Below are 21,376 nucleotides of genomic sequence, written 5' to 3'. Positions count from 1 at the left end.
GGTGGTCATGACTACCACACCAGTAGGCACCTGGGTAAATGGACGCTGCGAGGGGAACCGCCCAGACTCTGCAACCCCTCAGAGTGGTCAGAAGTGGAGATGCTGCAGATGAGGAGAGGGCAAGGCAGGGATGAGGGAGGAAACGCGAGGGAGGCAGGAGATACCAGCTTCCTTCCGGCCTCCAGGAAGATGTGAGGCCCTTTCTCCTGAGCACAAAGGCTCAGTGATAGAGAGCGTGGAAGGGGCAGGACCCTGCCTCCCAGCAGCCATCCTGAGAACCAGCTCTGCTGGTAGACAGCACAGGCAGAGAAGGAAGGGGAGGCCTGGTGCAAAAAGGGGAGGGCATGGGGCATGACCTGCAGAGTGTACACAGGAAGGGGCAGAAGAAGTGCAGGTATTGTATAAATTTTAATATTTTAAAACCACACGTACAGCAGCAGCCAGCTAGGGCACACAGCTGGTGCAGGATAAATACTGGTTGAATGAACGAATTTTGTTGTCCCTAAACACAGCCCCCCAGCTGTATTTTTGGTTACATGGTATATCTCTGCATCAGGCAAGCCCTTACACTTCAATGGCCCCAAAGAGAAAACAATCATTGTGAGCATTAGTGCATATGGTTAAAACTGGATTCATGAGGCATGTGCAATTTTGTGTCCCAGGTATTTTCCTTTAACAAATTATTGTGAACATTAGATCAATAAAAGTCAGAAATATGACAAAGGACTAATTGCCTTAACATGCAAAGAATTCTCACAAAGCAATAAGAAATTGATGAGAAAGTGGGAAAATGGATATAGGACCAAAAAAAAAAAAAAAAAAAGGAATTCACACACAAAAATAAAAGAAGAAGAAAGGAAAGAAAAAACAGTCACCAAACATGAAAAAATAAAACTTGACCTCACTCATACAGAAGAACTGATCACTAATTCACCAGTGGTCAGCCTTTGCCTTTCAGAAGTTTAAAATATTTACTAATAGTCTTGGGGTAGTGAAGTCAGGAATAGATACAGCTACTCATTTTTGGTGGAAACATTGACTAGTACAACCTCTTGCAGGCCTAATTGGTAAATCTACAAAAATTTTAGTTGCCTGTAACATTTGACTCAGCAAATCAACTTTTAAAATTATATGCCATATACATGCTCATGCAAATATTTTTTAAAACCTTAAGCACAAAGAGGTACCACATTATTTGTATTTAAAAACAGAATGGAGGGACTTCCCTGGCAGTTCAGTTACGACTCTGTGATTGGGGCCTCTCTGGTAGCTCAGAGGTTCAAAGAATCAATGGAAATAAAAGCAAAAATAAACAAGTGGGACCTAATTAAACTTAGGAGCTTTTTCACAATGAAGGAAACTATAAGCAAGGTGAAAAGACAGCCTTCAGAATGGGAGAAAATAATAGCAAACGAAGCAACTGACAAAGAATTAATCTCAAAAATATACAAGCAGCTCCTGCAGCTCAATTCCAGAAAAATAAATGACCCAATCGAAAAAATGGGCCAAAGAACTAAACAGACATTTCTCCAAAGAAGACATCAGATGGCTAACAAACACATGAAAAGATGTTTAACATCACTCATTATTAGAGAAATGCAAATCAAAACCACAATGAGGTACCATCTCATGCCAGTCAGAATGGCTGCTATCAAAAAGTTTATAAGCAATAAATGCTGGAGAGGGTGTGGAGAAAAGGGAATCCTCTTACACTGTTGGTGGGAATGCAAACTAGTACAGCCACTATGGAGAACAGCATGGAGATTCCTTAAAAAACGGGAAATAGAACTGCCATACGACCCAGCAATCCCACTGCTGGGCTTACACACCAAGGAAAACAGAATTGAAAGAGACACGTGTACCCCAATGTTCATCGCAGCACTGTTTATAATAGCCAGGACACGGAAGCAACCTAGATGTCCATCGGCAAACGAATGGATAAGAAAGCTGTGGTACATATACACAATGGAATATTACTCAGCTATTAAAAAGAATGCATTTGAATCAGTTCTAATGAGGTGGATGAAACTGGAGCCGATTATATAGAGTGAAGTAAGCCAGAAAGAAAAACACCAATAGAGTATACTAATGCATATATGTGGAATTTAGAAAGATGGTAAAGATGACCCTATATGGGCGACAGCAAAAGAGACACAGATGTAAAGAACAGACTTTTGGACTCTGTGGGAGAAGGCGAGGGTGGGATGGTTTGAGAGAATTGAAACATGTATGGAAAATAGATCGCCAGTTCAGGTTTGATACATGAGACAGGGTGCTCAGACCCTGAGGGATGGGATGGGGAGGGAGGTGGGAGGGGGGTTCAGGATGGGGAACACATGTACATCCGTGGCTGATTCATGTCAATGAATGGCAAAAATCACTACAATATTGTAAAGTAATTAGCCTCCAATTAAAATAAATTAATTTTTTTTAAAAAATAAAGAGTCGCCTGCTGATGCAGGAGATATAGGTTCGAGCCCCAGGCTGGAAAGATCCCACATGTCTCGAAGCAACTGAGTCCATAGGCCACAACTACCGAGCCTGATCTCTGGAGCCTGTGCTCCACAAGAGAAGCCACCGCAGTGAGAAGCCCGTGCACTGCAACTAGAGAGTAGCCCCCACTTGCTACAGCTAGAGAAAACCCCGGGCAGCAACGAAGGCCCAGCACAGCCAAAACAAATAAACAAAATAAAAAGACTTCGTGCTTCTGCTGCGGGGGGCACGGGTTCAGTCCCTGGTCAGGAATACATGCTGCACGTTTCCATGGTGTGGTGTGTGTGTTGGGGGGGGCGGGGGGCGGTGTGCAAATAAAAACAAAATTTTAAAAAGGAATGGAAACAACCTACATGCCCATCAATACAAGACTAGCTAAATAAACTAATTAAAATAATAGACAATGTTTATTAACAAATTATGGTGCAACCACACCACAAAATACTGCAAAGTACCAAGACACATGCACTGATACAAAAAGTTGTTCCAGCAACATTAGTAAATTTTTTTAAAAAGCAAATTATCAAATGGAATGTATATGTGCTCTCATTTGATCAATGTAAGTTCCACGTGTGTATGCGTATAAAAAGTGTGTGTGTGTGTATTATGTATGTATCTGTGCCTAGACAGCTTCAGGAAAACTTTCCATAGAGAGGAAAGGAGTCTTACTTCCTACTTCACATCTGAGCAGTTTGAATTCTTCTCTACCACAATCATGCAGTCCTCATTTAATTTAGAATGCTAATAAAACCTGAGGAAAAGGCGGATCAGCCCATTTCTGATGGAGAGACGAGCCAGTCCTGGCTCTCGGGCTGGAGCAGAGAGAGGGTAAAGCAGTTGAGGGAGGGAGGAAGCTGAGCCTGTCCCAAAGGGACCCCTGGCCACCCTCCCTACCCAGCCCCTCCCAGGAATAAGCAGGCCCACTCTGGCCCCCAGGGCAGACCTGGCCGCTGCCTGAAACCTACCGTCAGTACTGACTGACTCGGGAGCCAGGTCCTGGGCACTGTTGGGCCCACAGACCTCCAGTGAGTCAAGCTCCCTCTGCTCAGCCTGGGAGGGGGCATCCTCTTCTCGGGCGAGGGCAGAAGTCCACCGGGGAATGTGAGAGGTGCCCTGGGAGATGAGCTCGTTCAGGTAATGCTCGATCACCTCCTTTCCCTGGAAGCCAGAGACACATCAGTACCGCAGAGGCCGGCCAGGGAGTCACCCATCACGGGAGTCACCCATCACTGACTCCCACCCCAGCCTGACACGTGGCTACAGAGCAGTTGAAATCAGCAGGTCCAAGTGGAGAAGTGCTGGGTGCGCTAAATAAACACTGATTTCCAAGACTTAGATCCAAACAAAGAAAGTGAAATAGCCCATAAGTAAGTTTTATATTTGTATATTTTGTATTTTAAAGTATATGTTAAATATTGTATATTTATAAATATATTTTTAAATATTATAAAATATTATATATCTTATATTTTAATTTGGCTACCTGATGCTATGAGCCAACTCACTGGAAAAGACCTGATGCTCAGATAGATTGAGGGCAGGAGGAGAAGGGGGTGGCAGAGGATGTGATGGTTAGATAGCATCACTGATTCATGAATAAGAGCAAACTCCAGGAGATAGTGGAAGACAGAGAAACCTGATGTACTGCAGTCCATGGGGTTACAGTGAGTTGGACACGACTTAGCAATTGAACAAATTTTATATTAAAAACATGGATAGAAACATAATTTAATTAAAATGAAGTTCACCTGTTTCACTGCTCTAACAAGCCTCTACTCAGTGATGGTCTGAGATCTTTAAACCAAGCACCGCACAAAGTCCCCATCCTAGACCAGATGCTTTCCGTGCATCATCTCACATGATATGACTTGATTAGCATACCCATTCTACAGATGAGGAGACTGAGGTTGAGGAAGGTTAAGGGTCTCGGGGTTGCAGATCAGAGTCTGCAGGCTCCAAGGTCTGTGCACCTTCCTCCCCATGACTGAAGGAACCTGCCTCTTACCCTCTTGACGTTGGCCGTGTACTGCCTCATGGCGATCTTCTCCAAGGCACTTTCAAAGCCAAAGAAGGACCGGATATCGAGTGAGGCAGATTGCTCAAAGCACGTCCAGTCTTCATTCTCAGGGTGGACCTGAAAAGCCAGGCAGGGGCCGCAACACAGTCTCAGTGTGGGGGATGACATGCCCTTTTGGGGGGCTCTCTTGGTGACCTGGACCCGGGCAGAGCACACAGTGGGCAGGATGTCACAGTAGTACCAGGGCGCTCTGTCCAGAGAACAATGCGAGGTCTAAACCTTAAGATGGCCTTCTCAGGAGGGACCTGAAGAAAGTGAGTCCAAAGTTCCAGTCCCTTAAAAATTATACATACACAATGATGGACTTCCCTGGTGGTACAGTGGTTGGGAATCCACCTGCCAATGCAGGGGACACAGGTTCGATTCCTGGTCCAGGAGGATTTTACTCTCCATTGGGCAACTAAGCCTGTGCACCACAACTACTGAGCCCGTGGACCCTAGAGCTTATGCTCTGCAACAAGAGAAGCCACTGCAGGGAGAAGCCTGACACTAGGGAGTAAGCCCTGCTAGCCTCAACTAGAGAAAACTCACGTGCAGTGACAAAGACCCAGCACAACCAAAAATAAATAAATGTTTAACAAAGTATACATATGTGATATATTTAAATTAATATTTAATATGTCATAAATTATGCATAAATACTATATTTTAAAATGTATTTGTTGTGAAAGTGTTAGTCATGCTGACTCTGTGACCCCATGGACTGTCCATGGAATTCTCCAAGAATACTGAAACGGGTAAGCCATTCCCTTCTCCAGGGGATCTTTCCCATCCAGGGATGCAACCTGGGTCTCCCGCATGGCAGGCAGATTCTTTACCATCTGAGCCACCAGGGAAGCCCCACATATAGCAATATATGTATTTATTTCAGCTGCATCTGTGAACTGCAGGTGTCAGGAGCTCCTGCATCCTCTCTGACATCTCCTGGGAGGGTGGGAGCCGCCAGGACCTCACGGACGTCAGGGCCCAACCCGGTGCGTGCGGGATCCAATCCCTGCGGACAGCCCCTGGCTCACCCTGTAGCTGCAGTTCTCCTTGACCACCACGCGGCTGGCGAAGGTCTCGTTGTGCGCTTCAATGAAGAGCGTCCTCTCCTTCCAGTTCAATACGTTTTTTTGCACGAAGACCACGTGCTCCACGCCTGCGATCTGCAGGAAAGAGACAGCAGGGGTGTGCAGGCTAGACGTGAGGTGGGGGCTTGGGGCGGGAGCCCGAGGACTGTCACCCCCGAACCCGGGAAACCCCGGGGTCCCGCCCTGACCATCAGCCCAGTCCGGATCCCTGGATCTCTGAATTCGAGGATCCCCGGACCTGGTCCCCTGCCCGGCGCCAGGCCACCCACTGGAGCCCGGAGCCCTGACTCCAACCCCTTTCCCCCACGTCCGGGACCCTGGGACTCCCTGTTGGCCCTACTTCTCGGGACAATACCCAGTCTCAGCCCAGTCGCCCGGCCCTCCTCTCCCCTGGACCCGGGAGGCCCCCAGTCCAGAACCCGCTCCAAGCACCGACACACTCGTGTCCCCACGCCTGAACCCCGCCCCTGTCCCAGGTCCCCGCCTGCCACGCCCCACCCCTCCTCCGGCCCCTCCTCCGCGGGGTCCCTGGTTCCCTCCGCGCCCACCTTGCGCAGCAGCCGCGGGGCCTCCACGCGCAGCCGGCAGCTCCGCTCCACTACGTGCACCGCGCCGTCGGCGCTGCGGGACTCGCGCAGGACCTCGCTACCCAGGAAGACCGGGATCTGCGGGCAGGTGGGGAAGCGCTTCTCGTAGGCCTGGTGCGGGGTGCGGGGGGCATGTGAGCGCCAAGGGGGCCGGAGCGGCCAGAACACCTCCTCCCTCCCCCCAAACCTGGCTGGGCCCTTGTCTCAACTCCAGGACGAGTCATCCAGAGGAGAAGGGCGTCTCCCCTGGGGAAAGAGCGGTGAGCACTGACCCTAATACCACAACGGTGGTCTTAACCTCTGTTCTGGAGCAGGGACACAGGCGTGCCTGAGCGCTGATTGGCAAATCACATTTTGACTTTGTGTGTGAAATGAGATATTTTCTGCCCTACAGCTCTATGGAGGAAACAAGCCTTTTCCAAATGCAAATATCTGAGCCCAGGTGACACAAAGCCAGCTCTCTGGAAGACATCAGGTACTTCCTCCCTGTTGAGCAGCTGGGGAGAGGAGAGGAGACCTTCCTCCACACTGGCCATCTCTTACCGTAAACAAGGGATCAAGGAATTCGTATGTGAACAATAAAGAGGGCAGGATTGGTCCCAGATAGCTAGATGCATATGAAATAAATTATTTCAGCAAGCCCAGACTCGTCTATCTTTCTATACATAGAAGATCGCTAAATTTCTCCATATGAGAGATTTAGCTTTTCTTAAATCAAGAGTAATCGTTTAATATTCAGATTACCTGCCCCTTGCTGCAGACTTGTGTATAGCCTGGCTCCTCCCCTGCCTCCTGGGGGTCAGCTCTCTCCCTCTCACCTGCGATGCTATCCCTGGGACACCAGTCCTAACATTCCCACAGAATAAAACCTAACCCTCAAATTTTAGGTCGCAGGTGTTGTTTTTTTCCAGTTGACGTACATTTGCGTTTTTGCCCTCCGAAGTGGGCTAGTTTGGGGCATTTTAAAAGAAGGCATGTTTTGCGGGGTGGACAAAAAGATGACAAAACCAACACTCCTTCATGACTGAAAAAACAAGCAAGACTCAACAAAGTAGGAACAGAAGGGAACTTGCCCAACCTGATAAAAGGGCGCATACAAGAACCCCAGCTAACAGCACACTCAGTGGGAAAAGACTGACGCTTTCCCCGAAGATCAATTTGAACTGTGGTGTTGGAGAAGGCTCTTGAGAGTCCCTTGGACAGCAAGGAGATCCAACCAGTCCATCCTAAAGGAAATCAGTCCTGAGTATTCATTGGAAGGACTGATGCTGAAGCTGAAACTCCAATACTTTGGCCACCTGATGCAAAGAACTGACTCATTTGAAAAGACCGTGATGCTGGGAAAGATTGAAGGTGGGGGGAGAAGGGGACGACAGAGGATGAGATGGTTGGATGGCATCACCGGCTCAATGGACATGAGTTTGAGCAAGCTCCAGGAGTTGGTGATGGACAGAGAGACCTGGTGTGCTGCAGTGCATGGGGTCACAAAGAGTCGGACACAACTGAGCGACTGAACGGAACTTCCCCTAAGATCAGGAACTAGGCAGGGATGCCTGCTTTGGATGCCCATATGTAGCCCTCTCCTGGGGGTTCTAACCAGGGCAGTTAGGCAAGTGAAAGAAATAAAAAGCTTCCAAATTAAAGGATGAGAGGCCAGTTCCCCGAAATGCCAGGGTCAGAGCCAAAGTGGGAATCAGGGGCGGGTTGGGGGGTGGGGGCATGCCAGCATCCATGGCTGACAGTATTCAAGCAGGGTTTGCTCCAAGAGCCTGTCACAGCCACGTGGCCCAGAATCAGGATCAAAGTGAACTCCAGAAATAGGCGTGAGCTCCAAAAATAGTGCCGGCATCTGAGGACACACACCTCCTCCCCGTCCCTAGGGGGAGGTGGCACCACCCAGCTCAGAAGGGCAGAGGCGGGGGAGGGGCAGGGAAGTAATGCTTGGTGTCACTCAAGGTCCCACGAGGCCAGCCTAGCGCATCCTCCACCAGGGTCAGGAGGTCAGGGCTGCCTCCATGTGTAGAGGCTGGTTGCTTTGTACAAACACATCAGGGTCAGAATAATTCTCCTCAGGGAAGAGTGCACAGTGGGGTTCCTGGGAGTCTGGAATCAGAGGGCTGGCAAGGGAGGCCCCCTGAGAACCGTCTCCCCTCTATACATCTCAGGCCACCTTGAACTCTCTCTCAGAGGAACGCATTTTGGACTTCCCTGGTGGTCCAGTGGTAAAGAATCTGCCTTGCAATACAGGGGACAGGGGTTCAATCCCTGGTCCGGGGCGATTCCACACACAGTGGGGGAACTAAGCCCCATGCACCACAACTACTGAGCCTGCGCTCCAAAGCCTGTGCTCCACAACAAGAGAAGCCACGACTAGAGAGTATCCCTCACTTGCCATGACTGGAGAAAGCCCGTGCACAGCAACAAAGACCCAGCGCAGCCAAAAATAAATAAAGAATAAAATTAACCAGCAACAAAAAAGGAAGGCATTTATTTCTCCACTGAGGAAGGTGCTGCTTTAAGTAGAACTTGGCATGGGGTCCAGCACCTGGTTTGAAGCCCAGCTCCACCCCCTCCCAGAGGAGAGGCAGGTCTGTCTTTTCTCTAAGCCAGTTTCATCACCTGGAAACTGGGCACAGAGCAGATTGAGTACCTCATGCAGAGCCTGGCACAGAGTAGGCACCCAGGATTTTTATTCTCTAGGCAACAGGACTCAAATGGTATAGTGCAGGTTTTTAAGAACCGAAAGCAACTCCCCCCCAGGCCCTTCTGAGCGGCGGGGGGTGGGGAGCAGAGGAACTGGGCTTGGCCCCACCTCTGTGATGGGTAGGGGGTGCTGGGCAGGGGGTGCTGGCTTTTTTTTTTTTAATTATATGGAGGGAAAGGAGTGGGTGTGTCAACTGGTCAGGCTCACTTTGGGTTTCTGCTTCCCTGGTGGCTCAGATGGTAAAGCATCTGCCTGCAATGCAGGAGACCTAGGTTCGATCCCTGGGTCAGGAAGATCCCCTGGAGAAGGGAATGGCAACCCACTCCAGTACTCTTGCCTGGAAAATTTCATGGGTGGAGAAGCCTGGTAGGTACAGCCCATGGGGTTGCAAAGAGTTGGACACGACTGAGCGACTTCACTTTCTTTCTTTCACTTCTTTACCTTCTCATTGGGTGATGTCGGGCAAGTGACTTGCCCTTTCTGAGCCTCTGTCTCCTCATCTGTAAAATGGGCTGGTGGTAAGGGTGCCATTAGATTGCATCTCAGGCACAGGCTGAGCCTCAGCTCTGCTCCTCCAGCTGTGTGCTTTCTTCCATTTAATCCTCTAAATGGTGTCCTCATTTGACGAATGAGGAAACTGGAGCCCAGAGAGGCTAAGTAACTTATCTAAGGTCATACAGTGCAAAATGGTAAACCTGGATTTGAATCCTCGGCTGGCCCAGCCCCTACTCCCTCAGGAACCTCTTGCTTAGCAGTTTGGAAACAGCTCAGGGGTTGCAAACTTGCTGATGGCCCAAACAGCTCCAAGGAAGGAGACCAGGGAAACGAATGACAGGCTGTGAGCTCAGTGCACACAGCCGACCAAGCATCACTGACTTCCTGTCTTAACAGACCTCTAGCTGGGAGAGCCCTGTCTGGAGCCCCCAGATAACGCAGGGCTGATCCGAGCAGGAGACATGCCCTTAGCCACAACTCCCCTGACTGTGAGGGGGAAGGCACTTCTGTTTCAACAATGGTGCCACCCCCACGCACTGGGGAGACCCCAGAACCTAGGGAAGGCAGGGGGCCCTGAAATAAGGAGTCTACCCCAGTGCCAGTTCTCCAGAGTCTGAGGCTGTCAGCCAGAGATTCCCTGGGGTTGTGAAGGCTGGCGTTGGACACCACTGTTATGGTGACATTTACGGAGGGCTGACTGCACCACTGTGTCCTCACGACATCCTGTTGGGATGGAGACCAGTATTCCCCCATTTTACAGATGAGCAAGCTGAGGCTCGAGAAGGCAGTGACCCAACTCTGACATCACAGGACCGGTAAGTGGAGGGGCTAGAATGCAGGCCCCACTGACCCAGACCCCAGCCCTGAATGCCTCATCCTGCCTCTCAGAGGATGTTGGCTATGTCACAAATGTCAGTGGTTTGGGAATCCTGAGTCTTGCTGGACCTCTGCCTTTGGCAGTTCGCAGGGTCTTACAGGACCATCCCTGTGTGCAGACCAGTTCACACAGCTAGTTTTATCCTTGCCTGAGAGCCTCAGATGCTGACTGCTGTCCCCACCAGGGAGGTCTGAGCTTCTCCCTGCCAGATGAATGCATGGGGTGGCTGCCACAGGCACACAGGGCAGAAGAAGGATTCGATTTCAGCTCTTCTGCCAAGTGGCTGGAGAGGGACACTCACACCTGCCCGCTCAGAAAGGAAGCTGGTCCAAGGCCCAGAACCCACCAGGACAGGGACAGAAGCTGGTGCAGGCAGAGGCCAATGGACACTGCCAATGAAGGTCTCCCACGGGCTGCCCATCCTGCCGAAATCTACGTGGACACGGGAGCTTGGATTCCTAGCTGGACTCATCCATCTCTGGGCTGGGTAAACTTAGTATATATATATATGACTGCATCAGGTCTTAGCTTCATCGGGTGGGCTTAATTTCCCCAGGACATGCTGGATCTTAGTTCGCCAACTATGGCTCAAGCCAGCTTCCCTTGCATCGGAAGGCAGATTCTTAACCACTGAACCCCCAGGGAAGTCCCAGGGCTGGGTAACCCTTGAGCATGGCATTTCCTGTCTCTCCTTGTTTTCTCAGTTCTTCAGTTGTGCCCGACTCTCTGTGACCCCATGGACTATGGCCCACCAGGTTCCTCTGTCCATGGGATTCTCCAGGCAAGAATACTGGAGTGGCTAGTCATTTTCTACTCTAGAGGATCTTCCCTACCCAGGGATCGAACCCAGGTCTCCTGCATTGCAGACAGATTGTTTACCACCTAAGCCCCCAGAAAAATCCCCTTTCTTTCTGAGGCTTATCTATAAAGGGGAGTGTCGTGAAACCGCCCAGCGAGTGCTTGGCTGTACCAGTTTCCTTCTTTCCTGTCTCACAGCCGCTGAAGGAAAAAGCCATCGGCCCTGAATCCCTAATGCTCGTCAGAAAGCCTAGCACACAGTAGACACTCAGCAGACATTTCATGATGAGTGAGTGAATGACAGGGTAGCTTAGCCAGGAAGGGCATGGACTCCAGGCTTGGGTCTGAAGCTCCGCTCTGCTTCTGAGCAGCTCTGTGACCTTGAACAAGCCTTCATGCTCTCCGTTCCTACCTTCCTTCATTTGTTACAAGGAGAATGAGAAAAGTGTTATAGCTCCCTGAGTGGACAGGGGAATAAAGGAATCGGTTTGGTAAACTGTTGAGAATAGGGCCTGACACATGGTTCGTTCTACAGAAGAATTTGTTCAATAAACTTAAATTTTAAAAAAGAGTGAGAGTCTATAAAATACAGAGAAACTATTTCTGCTAATCACTTGAAAGCTGCTTCCTCCTCCCATCCCTCCTTCCTTCCTGCTCTTCCTCATGAAAATTCAAAGGAAGCTGGAACGCTGCTTACCCCAAACCTTCCAGAGTAGGGAAAGAAGATGCAAACCGCACCCACGTATTCTAGCCCAATACCTCACATTTCTTTCCCATGCAGGCTGGACTCATGCACTGAGCATGTGACCATCCCACAAAGTCCTCAGGGGACTTCCTCGTCCACCTCCAGCTTCCCCTGCAAGCCTGGGAAACCCCAGGACCAAGGTGTCGATCCTCTCAGCGCCCCCCTACTTTTTAAGAATTGTGATACCACACCATAAATGCACCATACTCATTTAATACTCATACCATACCATGACACTCATACCATAAAATGCTCCCTTTAAAGTGTACAGTTCAATGGATTTTATTAGAACATTCACAAAGTCATGCAAACATCACCACTGTCTAATACAAGAACGTTTCATCACCCGCAAGAGAAACCCCACACCTGGACTACCCTGCGGGTCCAGTGGATAGAAGTCTGCCTGCCAGTGCGCGGGACGTGGGTTTGATCCCCTGGTCAGGGAAGGCTTCGCATGCCGTGGAGCGACCAAGCCTGTGCACCACGCTACCGTGCCCATGTGCTCCGCTAGACTGTGCTCCGTAACGAGAGAAGTCACCACCAAGAGTAGCCTCTGCTCGCTGCAACTAGAGGGCCTGTGCACAGCAACAAAGACCCAGCACCGCTGAAAGATAAGTTCATTAATTAAAAACAAGAAACGCTACACCCATCACGGTCACTCCCTGCCCAGGCAACCACTGATCCACTTTTTTTTTAAGATAATTTTTTATGTAGACTGTTTCCTTTTCTGAATTTGTCACAATATTGCTCCTGTTTCACATTTTGGTTTTTTTGGCCATGAGGCACGTGGGATCTCATCTCCTCAATCAGGGATGGACCCTCACCCCCCTGCACTGGGAGGCAAAATCCTAACCACTGGACCACCAGGGAAGTCCCCTAAATCCACTTCCTGTCTCTTTGGATTTGCCTTTTCTGGACATATCACGTGAACAGAATCATAAAATACACGATATTTGGTATCTGGCTTCTTTCCCTGAGCATCAAGTTCTCGAGGTTCATCCGTGTTGTAGTCTGTGTCTGTGCTTTATTCCTTTTCACAGCTGCATAATATTTCCTTGTGTGGCGCTCCCAGCTCTTGGCAGAGTTGCTCAGAGTTGCTGAGGGAGCCATCAGACACCCGATGGCAGCAGGGTCATCTTAGCTGGTGAAGGGAAGCAGGCATGGAAGAATCAGGGTGACATCATCCTAGAGTCTTTTGAAATGACTGCTGAATATATTATATAGAAACAGCTGTGTCCAGATGGCCCTGTAGCTGAGCAACCTGCTGCTATTCTGGTTGAGGTCAGCTCAGGAGACAAAAGGATGGAGACAAAGGGTCAGAAGGACCCTGCAGGGGACAAGAGTGGGATGTGGTGAAGCGGTGGGGACAAAGCCCTGGGTTTAGAGGCTGCCCATGCTCCCTGCCAGCAGGGTGACCTCAACTTAACCTAAGACTCAGTTTCTTCAGAAAAAAAAGAGGATGATGATGACAATAACAATGATATCAACTTTGTGAGGGGTGCTGAGGAGACGTAAGGGAGCCATGATATGTAAGGCATGTCGCACAGTGCCAGACACATTTTTCTAAAATGAGCAACAGAGACCTGACTTGATATTTGTACAACCGTGTTGACAACAACATTATTCACAATAGCCAAAAAGTGGAGACAACCCAAATGTCCGCTGAGGAATGAATGATTAAACAAACCACGGTCCAGCCATGGTCCCATAGGGGAATATTACGCAGCCGTTAAAAAGAATGACATATGACACAGGCTAAAACATGGATGCACCCTGAAAACATAATGCTCAGTGAAAGACGCCAGTCACAAAAGAACACATGCTATATGATTACACTTACATGAGATTCCTAGAGTCATCAGATTCATTGAGACAGAAAGTAGAACCGTGTTTGCAGGGGCTGGGGGAGGGGAAAGTGGGGAGATAGTGTCTAATGAGAACAGAGTTCCAGTTTGGGAGGATGAAAAAGTTGTGGCCGTGGATGTCAGTGATGGGTGCAGAACAATGTAACTGCACTTAATGCCACTGAACTGTACCCCTAAAAATGATAAATTTTACCCCTAAAAATGATCAATTTTGTGTAATGTATATTTTACCACATTTTTTGGAAAAGTAAGCCATCTGATGGATGGTTTCTAGCCCCAGCAGATCGGGATTTCAATAGGGTTTCAGGTCTGTGTTTATTTGTCTGTAGTCAGCATCTCTGTCTCTAGGTTGCTTCCTTGCCCACTGGATTTCCCAGTGGCCTCGTACGTACCACACCTGGGACACTGTAGACAAACAGCCAATATTTGCTGGAACAGGGAAGGAAGGAAGGAGGGAGGAGAGGAAGCCCGAGTGGCGCCCCCACTGCGTTCACAACAGCGGTGCATCCACAGCTGTTGGCCAGTGTGTCAGCACCCAGCGAGGTGCAGGGGAGCAGTTCGGTCCATCTGTCCCAGGTTCCCAGTCCTGAAGCTGTGACGTGAGGCCTGGTGGCTATTCCTTCCTGCTTCTGTCCTTTCCTCTAAGGGTGGGGCCTCCTCTTGCCTGGCCTCTCCTGCCCTGGGGGAGCGCACAGCCCAGCCGTCCGGCCCCGGGCACTGCTCGCAAGCCTGCTGCAGCTTCTCACCCACTCACAGGTCGAGCTGGGGCAGGGAACTCTCCTGCTCTGAACTTGCCCCCTACCCACGGACTTCCAGGATCAGCTGGTGCCCCTGGTTGATCAGGGAGAGACAGGGTGGTAGCCAGGCCAGCCCAAGGGGTCTTGACATTTAACACCAGGTCAGGATGGTGATGGGAGGGAAACGCTGTTTTAGATTTTCCAAGTGTCTCAGGAATGCACCTGGCCTTGGTCACTCCCACTCCCCGCCCCATCCCCTACCAACCCCCCAGCCCGCTCTCTCACCTCCGGGATGAAGACCCCTCCTTCAACCCACTTTCCACACCTTCCCAAATCTCCCAACATCCTTGAAGGAACAAACTGAGCCCTGTGGGCTCACAGAGGCCCAACTAAGCTGCATTCATTTCTTCAGAGAGACAAGTTCTGCCCCAGGGGCCTTGGCACAGACGGGCAGGCAGGCTGCCTCTCTCCACCCCTCCCTGCAAAGTGTGGCTGACTTAAAAGGCCTCTGGCTGCTGACCAATGGGCTCTGTTCCGTGTTCCCACATGCATGCGTACTTAGTCACGCCAGTCGTGTCCCACTCTTTGCAACCCTATGGACAGTACGTAGCCCTCCAGGCTCCTCTGTCCACGGAATTCTCCAGGCAAGAATACTGGACTGGGTTGCCATGTCCTCCCCCAGGGGATCTTCCTGACCCAGGGATAGAACCCACGTCTCCTGCATTGCAGGTGGATTCTTTACACCAGGAAAGCCCCTGTGTGTTCCTACAATGCCCTATTCTTTCTTTCCCAGCTACAAATCTTGCTACACGGTATTGCCTGGAGTGACTCTCTCTCATACACACACAGACACACACACACACTGCAAGCTCTGTGAGGACAGGAAGGGATCATGTCAGGAGAACTAAGTCAAGACAATGAGAACAAGACAGACAAGGTCTCTGTCTTTCTGAAGCCTAATGAAAAAGACCCATATAAACAAACAAGCAAATTCCGGGTAAACAAGAAGGCAAGCAAATTAACAGAATAATGATGCATTTCAGAAAAAGTGCTAAGAATGACGCTGTTTTGTAGCCCTGGCACCTGGTAGGATGCTTGGCATACTCTGGAAACTCAATAAATATCTGTGGAATGTATTCATGTGTGCATTAACGCATGCATTCACAGATGAATGAGGGCCGAAGGCTGATCCCAGGACCCCCTGAAATCAGAAGATGACTTTGCAGCGGATCAGCTCCAGTCTCCCAGCCCCAGTAGGAGCCGGTCAGGGCCCTGGAAGCAATCCAGGGTGGAAAATGTTGCTTCCCTTAATCTGTTGGCAACGGGATCAGATGACAGGCTCCAGGGAACCAATTTAAACACATTTAAATAAGGCCCCTGCTGCTTTATTAAAACTACATCCCTAACAATTATTCCAACTGCAACTGTCGTTGACCTGGGCTGCAAGGATCTACCTTCAGTAGCTACTCCTTATTAATAACCCATTTGCTAAATTACAAGCTGTTTATCAATACAAAAGTCCAGGTCTTTAAATATTTTAACACAATTGCTGCCTCTCACCTCTATAACCCTTCCTCCAGAGGATCGGCCAGCCTATTGTCCAGGAAATTCTACTCCATGCCATCTTCCTTCTTAAGGTTTGCAGAATCTGAGATGACCTGAAGCCACAGTGCTTTGAACCCCACAGGGACCCCTGGGCAGTGGACAGACAAGAGGCATGCAGGTCACTTCTGAAGCTACCTCAGCCACGGGTGCACAGATGTTTACTGAACATCAGAGTCAGAATCTGGAATGTCTGACTGTGTGCCCAGGCTATGGGGTCGTGCACACATGCCTGCTAAGTCGCCTTAGTCGTGTCCAACTCTGGGCGACACTATGGACTGGAGCCCCCCAGGCTCCTCTGTCCACGGGATTTTCCAGGTCAAGAATACTGGGGTGGGTTGCCGTGCCCTCCTCCAGGAGGTTTTCCCAACCCAGGGATCGAATCAGGGTCTCTTACGTCTCCTGCATTGGCGGGTGGGTTCTTCACCACTAGTGCCACCTGGAAAGCCCCTCTGAGGAGCGGGGGACTTCATTACTTCCATTTCACAGGTCAGAACCTAGAGCCAGGGGCCAGCCTGGAGAATCTGACTCGTAACCTCCACCCATTCAGGAGAAGAGCCCAGAGGAGCTGGAAGTCATTCACTACGGGCTGTAGGCTGACCAGAGAGTGACCTTCAGAGCGCAGGTAACCAGAGTCCACCATCCAAACCACAGGCTTTGTGTCCATACAAGATCTCCACAAAGACCCTGCCCCACCTCCAGGGACCCCACATTCAAAGGGACCAGGGATTCTGCCAGCCTTGGATACTAGCTGCCTCCATTGTCTTAACTGTTTTCCTCTGCTTACTGAGAGAATACAAACTCATTGTTCTGCACCCAGTAATACAGAACGCTATCAAGAAAGGAAACAGCAAAGGTCCCTGGAATTCCATGCTTCAGAAACAGAATTCATGTCAAGGAATGACACCCATTCATTGAATCAGTTACATTTTTTAAATGGAAGAGAAAAATAATTTAAAAAAAAATAACGCTGGGTCTAGAAATGTTACGTTAGTATTATTTTATAACCAATTCCATGAACACAGTTTCAGTGGTATGGTGGAATTTCTGCAAAGGGACGTTTTGATTCTCAAGTCAGTTTTGTTAAACAGAAAAACCAAAAGGCCAGCTCGTCTGGTCACTCGGATGTGGTCAAAATAGCCGAGTTCATCCGAAACTTCCTCGGCATCTGACCCAAACTGAGGGCAAGTGTTCAGCTGAGAAACAAAGACCGACATTAAGTGCAGAAAACCCCTTTTGTGCCCACACAGCGAGCAAGTTATGTTGAGTTATGCAGCTATTTTGGGGACAATGATGTTTTGTAAACAGTTGGCAAAGTGGCTTTGTCCGACGTTGGGGTAGTTTGGGGCCATTTTGCTGAACAAGGACTGTATGGAGATAAGGTAACACAGTATTTGAAAAAATACAAATGACAAATTGGCACAATACAGGTAATACATATCTGAAAGCGTCTATTTCCTGCTGTACCCACAAGTATTTATCCATCAGCACCTAAAGATTAACAGCTACGAGAGTAAAGTGAGCCCCTCGGCCTGCACGTGTGGAACTCAAAGCTGATGAAATATGCTTCGCGTATTCCACTAGTCTCTTTTTTTTACTGTACTGGGTTTTGTGGCACGTAGGATCTTCATTGCTGAGATCTTAGTTGTGGCATGTAGGGTATAGTTCCCCAACTGGGGATCGAATCCAGGCCCCCTGTCTTAGGAGCACCGAGTCTTAACCACTGGACCACCAGAGAAGTCCTCCGACAGTCCTATTAATACAGTCTTAAGTGCTACCTTAGTGGACATTTTTATTTTAAAATGCAATGATTGTAATTTTTTTTTTTTTTTGAGAATCCTAAACTTACTAAGGGTGGCTCAGTGGTAAAGAATCTGCTTGCCAATGCAGCAGACGCAGATTCCATCCCTGGGTCGAGAAAATCCCCTGAAGAAGGCAATGGCAACCCACTTCAGTATTCTTGCTTGGAAAATCCCACGGACAGAGGAGACTGGCAGGTTAGTCCATAGGATTACAGAAAAGTCAGATACAACTTAGTAACTACAACAACAGCAACAGGAGTCCTGTTTAGAGACAGAAGGTGTAGGTTCAGAGAGGTTGAGTAACTTGCCCAAGGTCACCCAGCTTGTCGATGAAACCCCACACTTGCCCCTGCTACTTTCCTGACCTGGCATCATCCGCACATCACAGCACAGCATGATTACTCCAATGATGCTTCTTAATCTTTTTCGTGACTATAAACATATACGTAGGTAGATTCACAGAAGAGATGTGGGGAGGACACACACAGAGCCTTCTATCCAACAATGAAAGCCGCTGGATAGAAGGCTGGGATTAAGCAACCAAGAGTGGGATGAGGAGGATGGGGGTGGACTCTGGTGTTTCTTACACTTTCAGTATCATCACTGATAACACCATGTGGTGTAATAACAGGGACAGCTGCATTTAGTGAGCACCTACTGTGTGCCAGGCACTGTTTCACTGACTCTTCATCACAACCCCAGAGCATCTCCCCTGTTCTATGGAATAGGGAAGCTCTGAGAGACAGAGTGATCGCATCAAGAAGGAAAGCCACAGCAGCCCGACCCCAGCACCTGCCCCGGGGGCTCAGACCTCTGATCCAGGAGGCCGAGGGTGCGGGAGCCAAGTCTACGTCACGTAGCTCTTCTGAATCCCAATAAACAACTGCTCTCAGGCCCTTCCTGCCCACATGTGCCCCCTCTCCCCCTGGTCTCAGCTTCCTGGAAGGGGAGGGCAAGGGGTGTGAGAGCAGAGGGGGGACATGGCGGGTGCTGCAGTTAAACTCAAGGCTCTGGAGTCCCCCATGTGTGGATCCCAGCCAGCTCCACCTCTTCCCACGGCCGAACTTAGACCATCCTTGTCCGAGCATCAGTTTAATGCGGCAAAATGAGAATAATAAGAGCTATTGGGAATTAAACCAAACAATGTATGTAAAGACTTAGCAAACTCTCGACAAATGGCTGCTGTCAGCATCTTCATTGTATTCGTACCATTATTATTATTATCAGTACACAAAATGACAGCAGCAGCTTGGCCCCTGATACCCTTTTTCCTGTCAAAGGAAAAGAAAGACCTTGTCTTGCTCAGTGCGCAAGGCTCCTAGAAGTTGTGGCAAAAGATGGGATGGCAGAGGGGTCCTGGTTAGAAGCTGGACCCATCCGGTCAGCAGAGTAGCTCATTAATTCCTTCTGATCTAGGGGTTTGAGGGTTTCCTTCTCCTTCCCATCGTGGCTGACCTCTTGGGGCCCTCCGACTGTCACACAAGGGGCCCCGGAGTCAGGGGTCACTCACCACCATGACCAGCTCGAATGGATGCTTGTAGACACGGACAGGAGACTGGTACTTCTGCACCATGTTCTCGAAGGACCAGCGGCAGGAGCCGGCCAGGCAGGAGTGGGCGCCGAGCCTGGGTGAGGGCGACTGGTGAGGGAGCAGCTCCCTCCAGCTGAAGCAGGAGCCCCGGCCTCAGCTCCCCCTGGCCAGGGCAGGCCCAACACCCCTCTGGATCCCCCCCCAACACACATCTCCCCAGCTCTCAAAGCAAGGGGGCCAATGTGAGCCCCAAGTTACTTCCAACCAGACCCCCAACACTTGCCCCGCCCATTACCCAATTCCCCAGACCACACTCGATCCTCAGGAGCAATCAGTATACCCCGAACTTTCCTCCCTTCTCGTCCCGTCATGCTGGGGCCCCCGGTAAACTCCCATAAAGCCACCCAGCTGGAAACATCCCCACGATTCATTCGCCCATGCACCCCACAAGAATCATTGCACTTTTGCTCCCATTTTTCTCCAAGATCCCCTAACATACACACACAGTCTTCACCAGATTTCGCACGCACTGGCTCTGCCACACGAGTACACACATGCACGACTCCCCTCCCACACGAGAGAGCCCTTGCACACGAACTCAAGTTTCCACACACATCCAGCTCCACACGCACAGTTCCCTAGATGCGCACAGACGTTGACACACATGTACACACACAGACGCAAACGCACGCACGCATGCACACCCAAGCCCCCCAAAAGCCCAACTCACCCTCGCCCTCGGAGTCTCCGGGGACGTAGACCCGGGGCTGAGCGAAGCTGAGCCCACCGGAGTCCTCCGCGGCCTCCTGGCCCAGAGCGCAGCACCTAGGGCGGGGCGCAGCACCGCGATCGCCAGAGAAGTCCGAGCCAGCGATCGCTGATCCCGGGCTGTCGGGTCTTGCACATCCTGCACCCTCCGGGTTGGTCTGGGAGGGGCCTGCTGGGCGGGAGCGCTCCAGGACCCAGGACAGCGAAGATCCTGGCCCGGCCTGGCCTGGCTCCACCCCCGCCCCACCCCCCGACTCTGCCCCGGCCCCGCCCAGATTTACCTCCAGACAGGCCCCGCCCCAAACTGGCTCCACCCCGTCTTAGCTCCGCCCTTCATTTTACACAGCCTTCTTTAACCGCGCCTCCACCTCGGCCCAGCCTCCATTCTGGCCACGCCTCATGCAGGCCCCGCCTCCACCGGGTCCTGCCCCTAAAGCACTCAGCCTCGGGGGTGGCTCAGCCCCAGGGAGACCCCGCCCCAAGGCTCTAACCCCAGTCTCGCTCTGTCCCCAGTCTAACCCTTGCCCCTCCCAGCCCGGCTTGCCCCAGTTCAGTTCACGTTTGGCCTGTTCCCTAACAGGCAACCCCCTCCTCCTGGGCTCTGAGTCCAGTCCCTCCACTGGCCACACCCCAGAGCCTTCCTGACCCCGCCGGGGATCTTTCATTCACTGTGCCCGCTTTACAGAGCGCCTGCTGAGTGTCAGGACTTGCCAGGCGCTGGAGAGTTCTCAGTGAACAAAAGAGGTAAAAAGTCCTTGCCCTCGTGGAGTTTTCCTCTCAGTGAGGGAGTGTGTGCGTGCGCATGCTAAGTCGCTTCAGTCGGGACCAACTCGGCACCCCATGCACGGTCCCCACCAGGCTCCTCTGTCCATGGGATTCTCCAGGCAAGAATACTGCAGTGGATTGCTGTTTTTCCTCCTTCAGGGGATCTTCCTGACCCAGGGATCGAACCCGCGCCTCTTATGTCTCCTGCATTGGCAGGCGGGTTCTTTACTGCTACCGCCACCTGCTACCACGAGAGGGAGAGAGACATTAAATAAATAAGACAAATACAATACTGTGTATGATGGGGGGAAATGCCAACGTGAAAAAAATAACCAGGGCAGGGATTCAAGAAGCCAGCAGAGTGAGGGTACAATTTAATACACGGTGGACTGGTAGAGTGAAGTTTCCCCCATCATTCATTTTCATTTTGGCTCACACGCAAACCCTTCTGGCCTTT

General features: G+C 50.4%; 1 protein-coding gene across 1 annotated transcript in view; it reads right to left on the bottom strand.

The window, feature by feature from the left end:
• Positions 1 to 19,468, bottom strand: part of SEC14L5 (SEC14 like lipid binding 5) — a 35,785-nt gene extending 16,317 nt beyond the window's left edge. Inside the window, exons 1-5 of the mRNA XM_040256326.1 lie at positions 19,366 to 19,468; positions 6,192 to 6,341; positions 5,587 to 5,718; positions 4,499 to 4,627; positions 3,459 to 3,651 (exon numbers count right to left, since the gene is read on the bottom strand). Coding sequence (XP_040112260.1) covers positions 3,459 to 3,651; positions 4,499 to 4,627; positions 5,587 to 5,718; positions 6,192 to 6,341; positions 19,366 to 19,428 — 667 coding nt within the window. The 5' untranslated portion in view covers positions 19,429 to 19,468. The remainder of the gene's footprint in view (positions 1 to 3,458; positions 3,652 to 4,498; positions 4,628 to 5,586; positions 5,719 to 6,191; positions 6,342 to 19,365) is intronic.
• Positions 19,469 to 21,376: the final 1,908 nt, after the last annotated feature.

Source organism: Oryx dammah, unplaced genomic scaffold (genome assembly GCF_014754425.2).
Source record: "Oryx dammah isolate SB20612 unplaced genomic scaffold, SCBI_Odam_1.1 HiC_scaffold_2, whole genome shotgun sequence".
Classification (NCBI taxonomy): Eukaryota; Metazoa; Chordata; class Mammalia; order Artiodactyla; family Bovidae; genus Oryx; species Oryx dammah.
The sequence above is the reverse complement of the archived record's forward strand: the minus strand, read 5'-3'. Positions and strand labels throughout refer to the sequence as shown.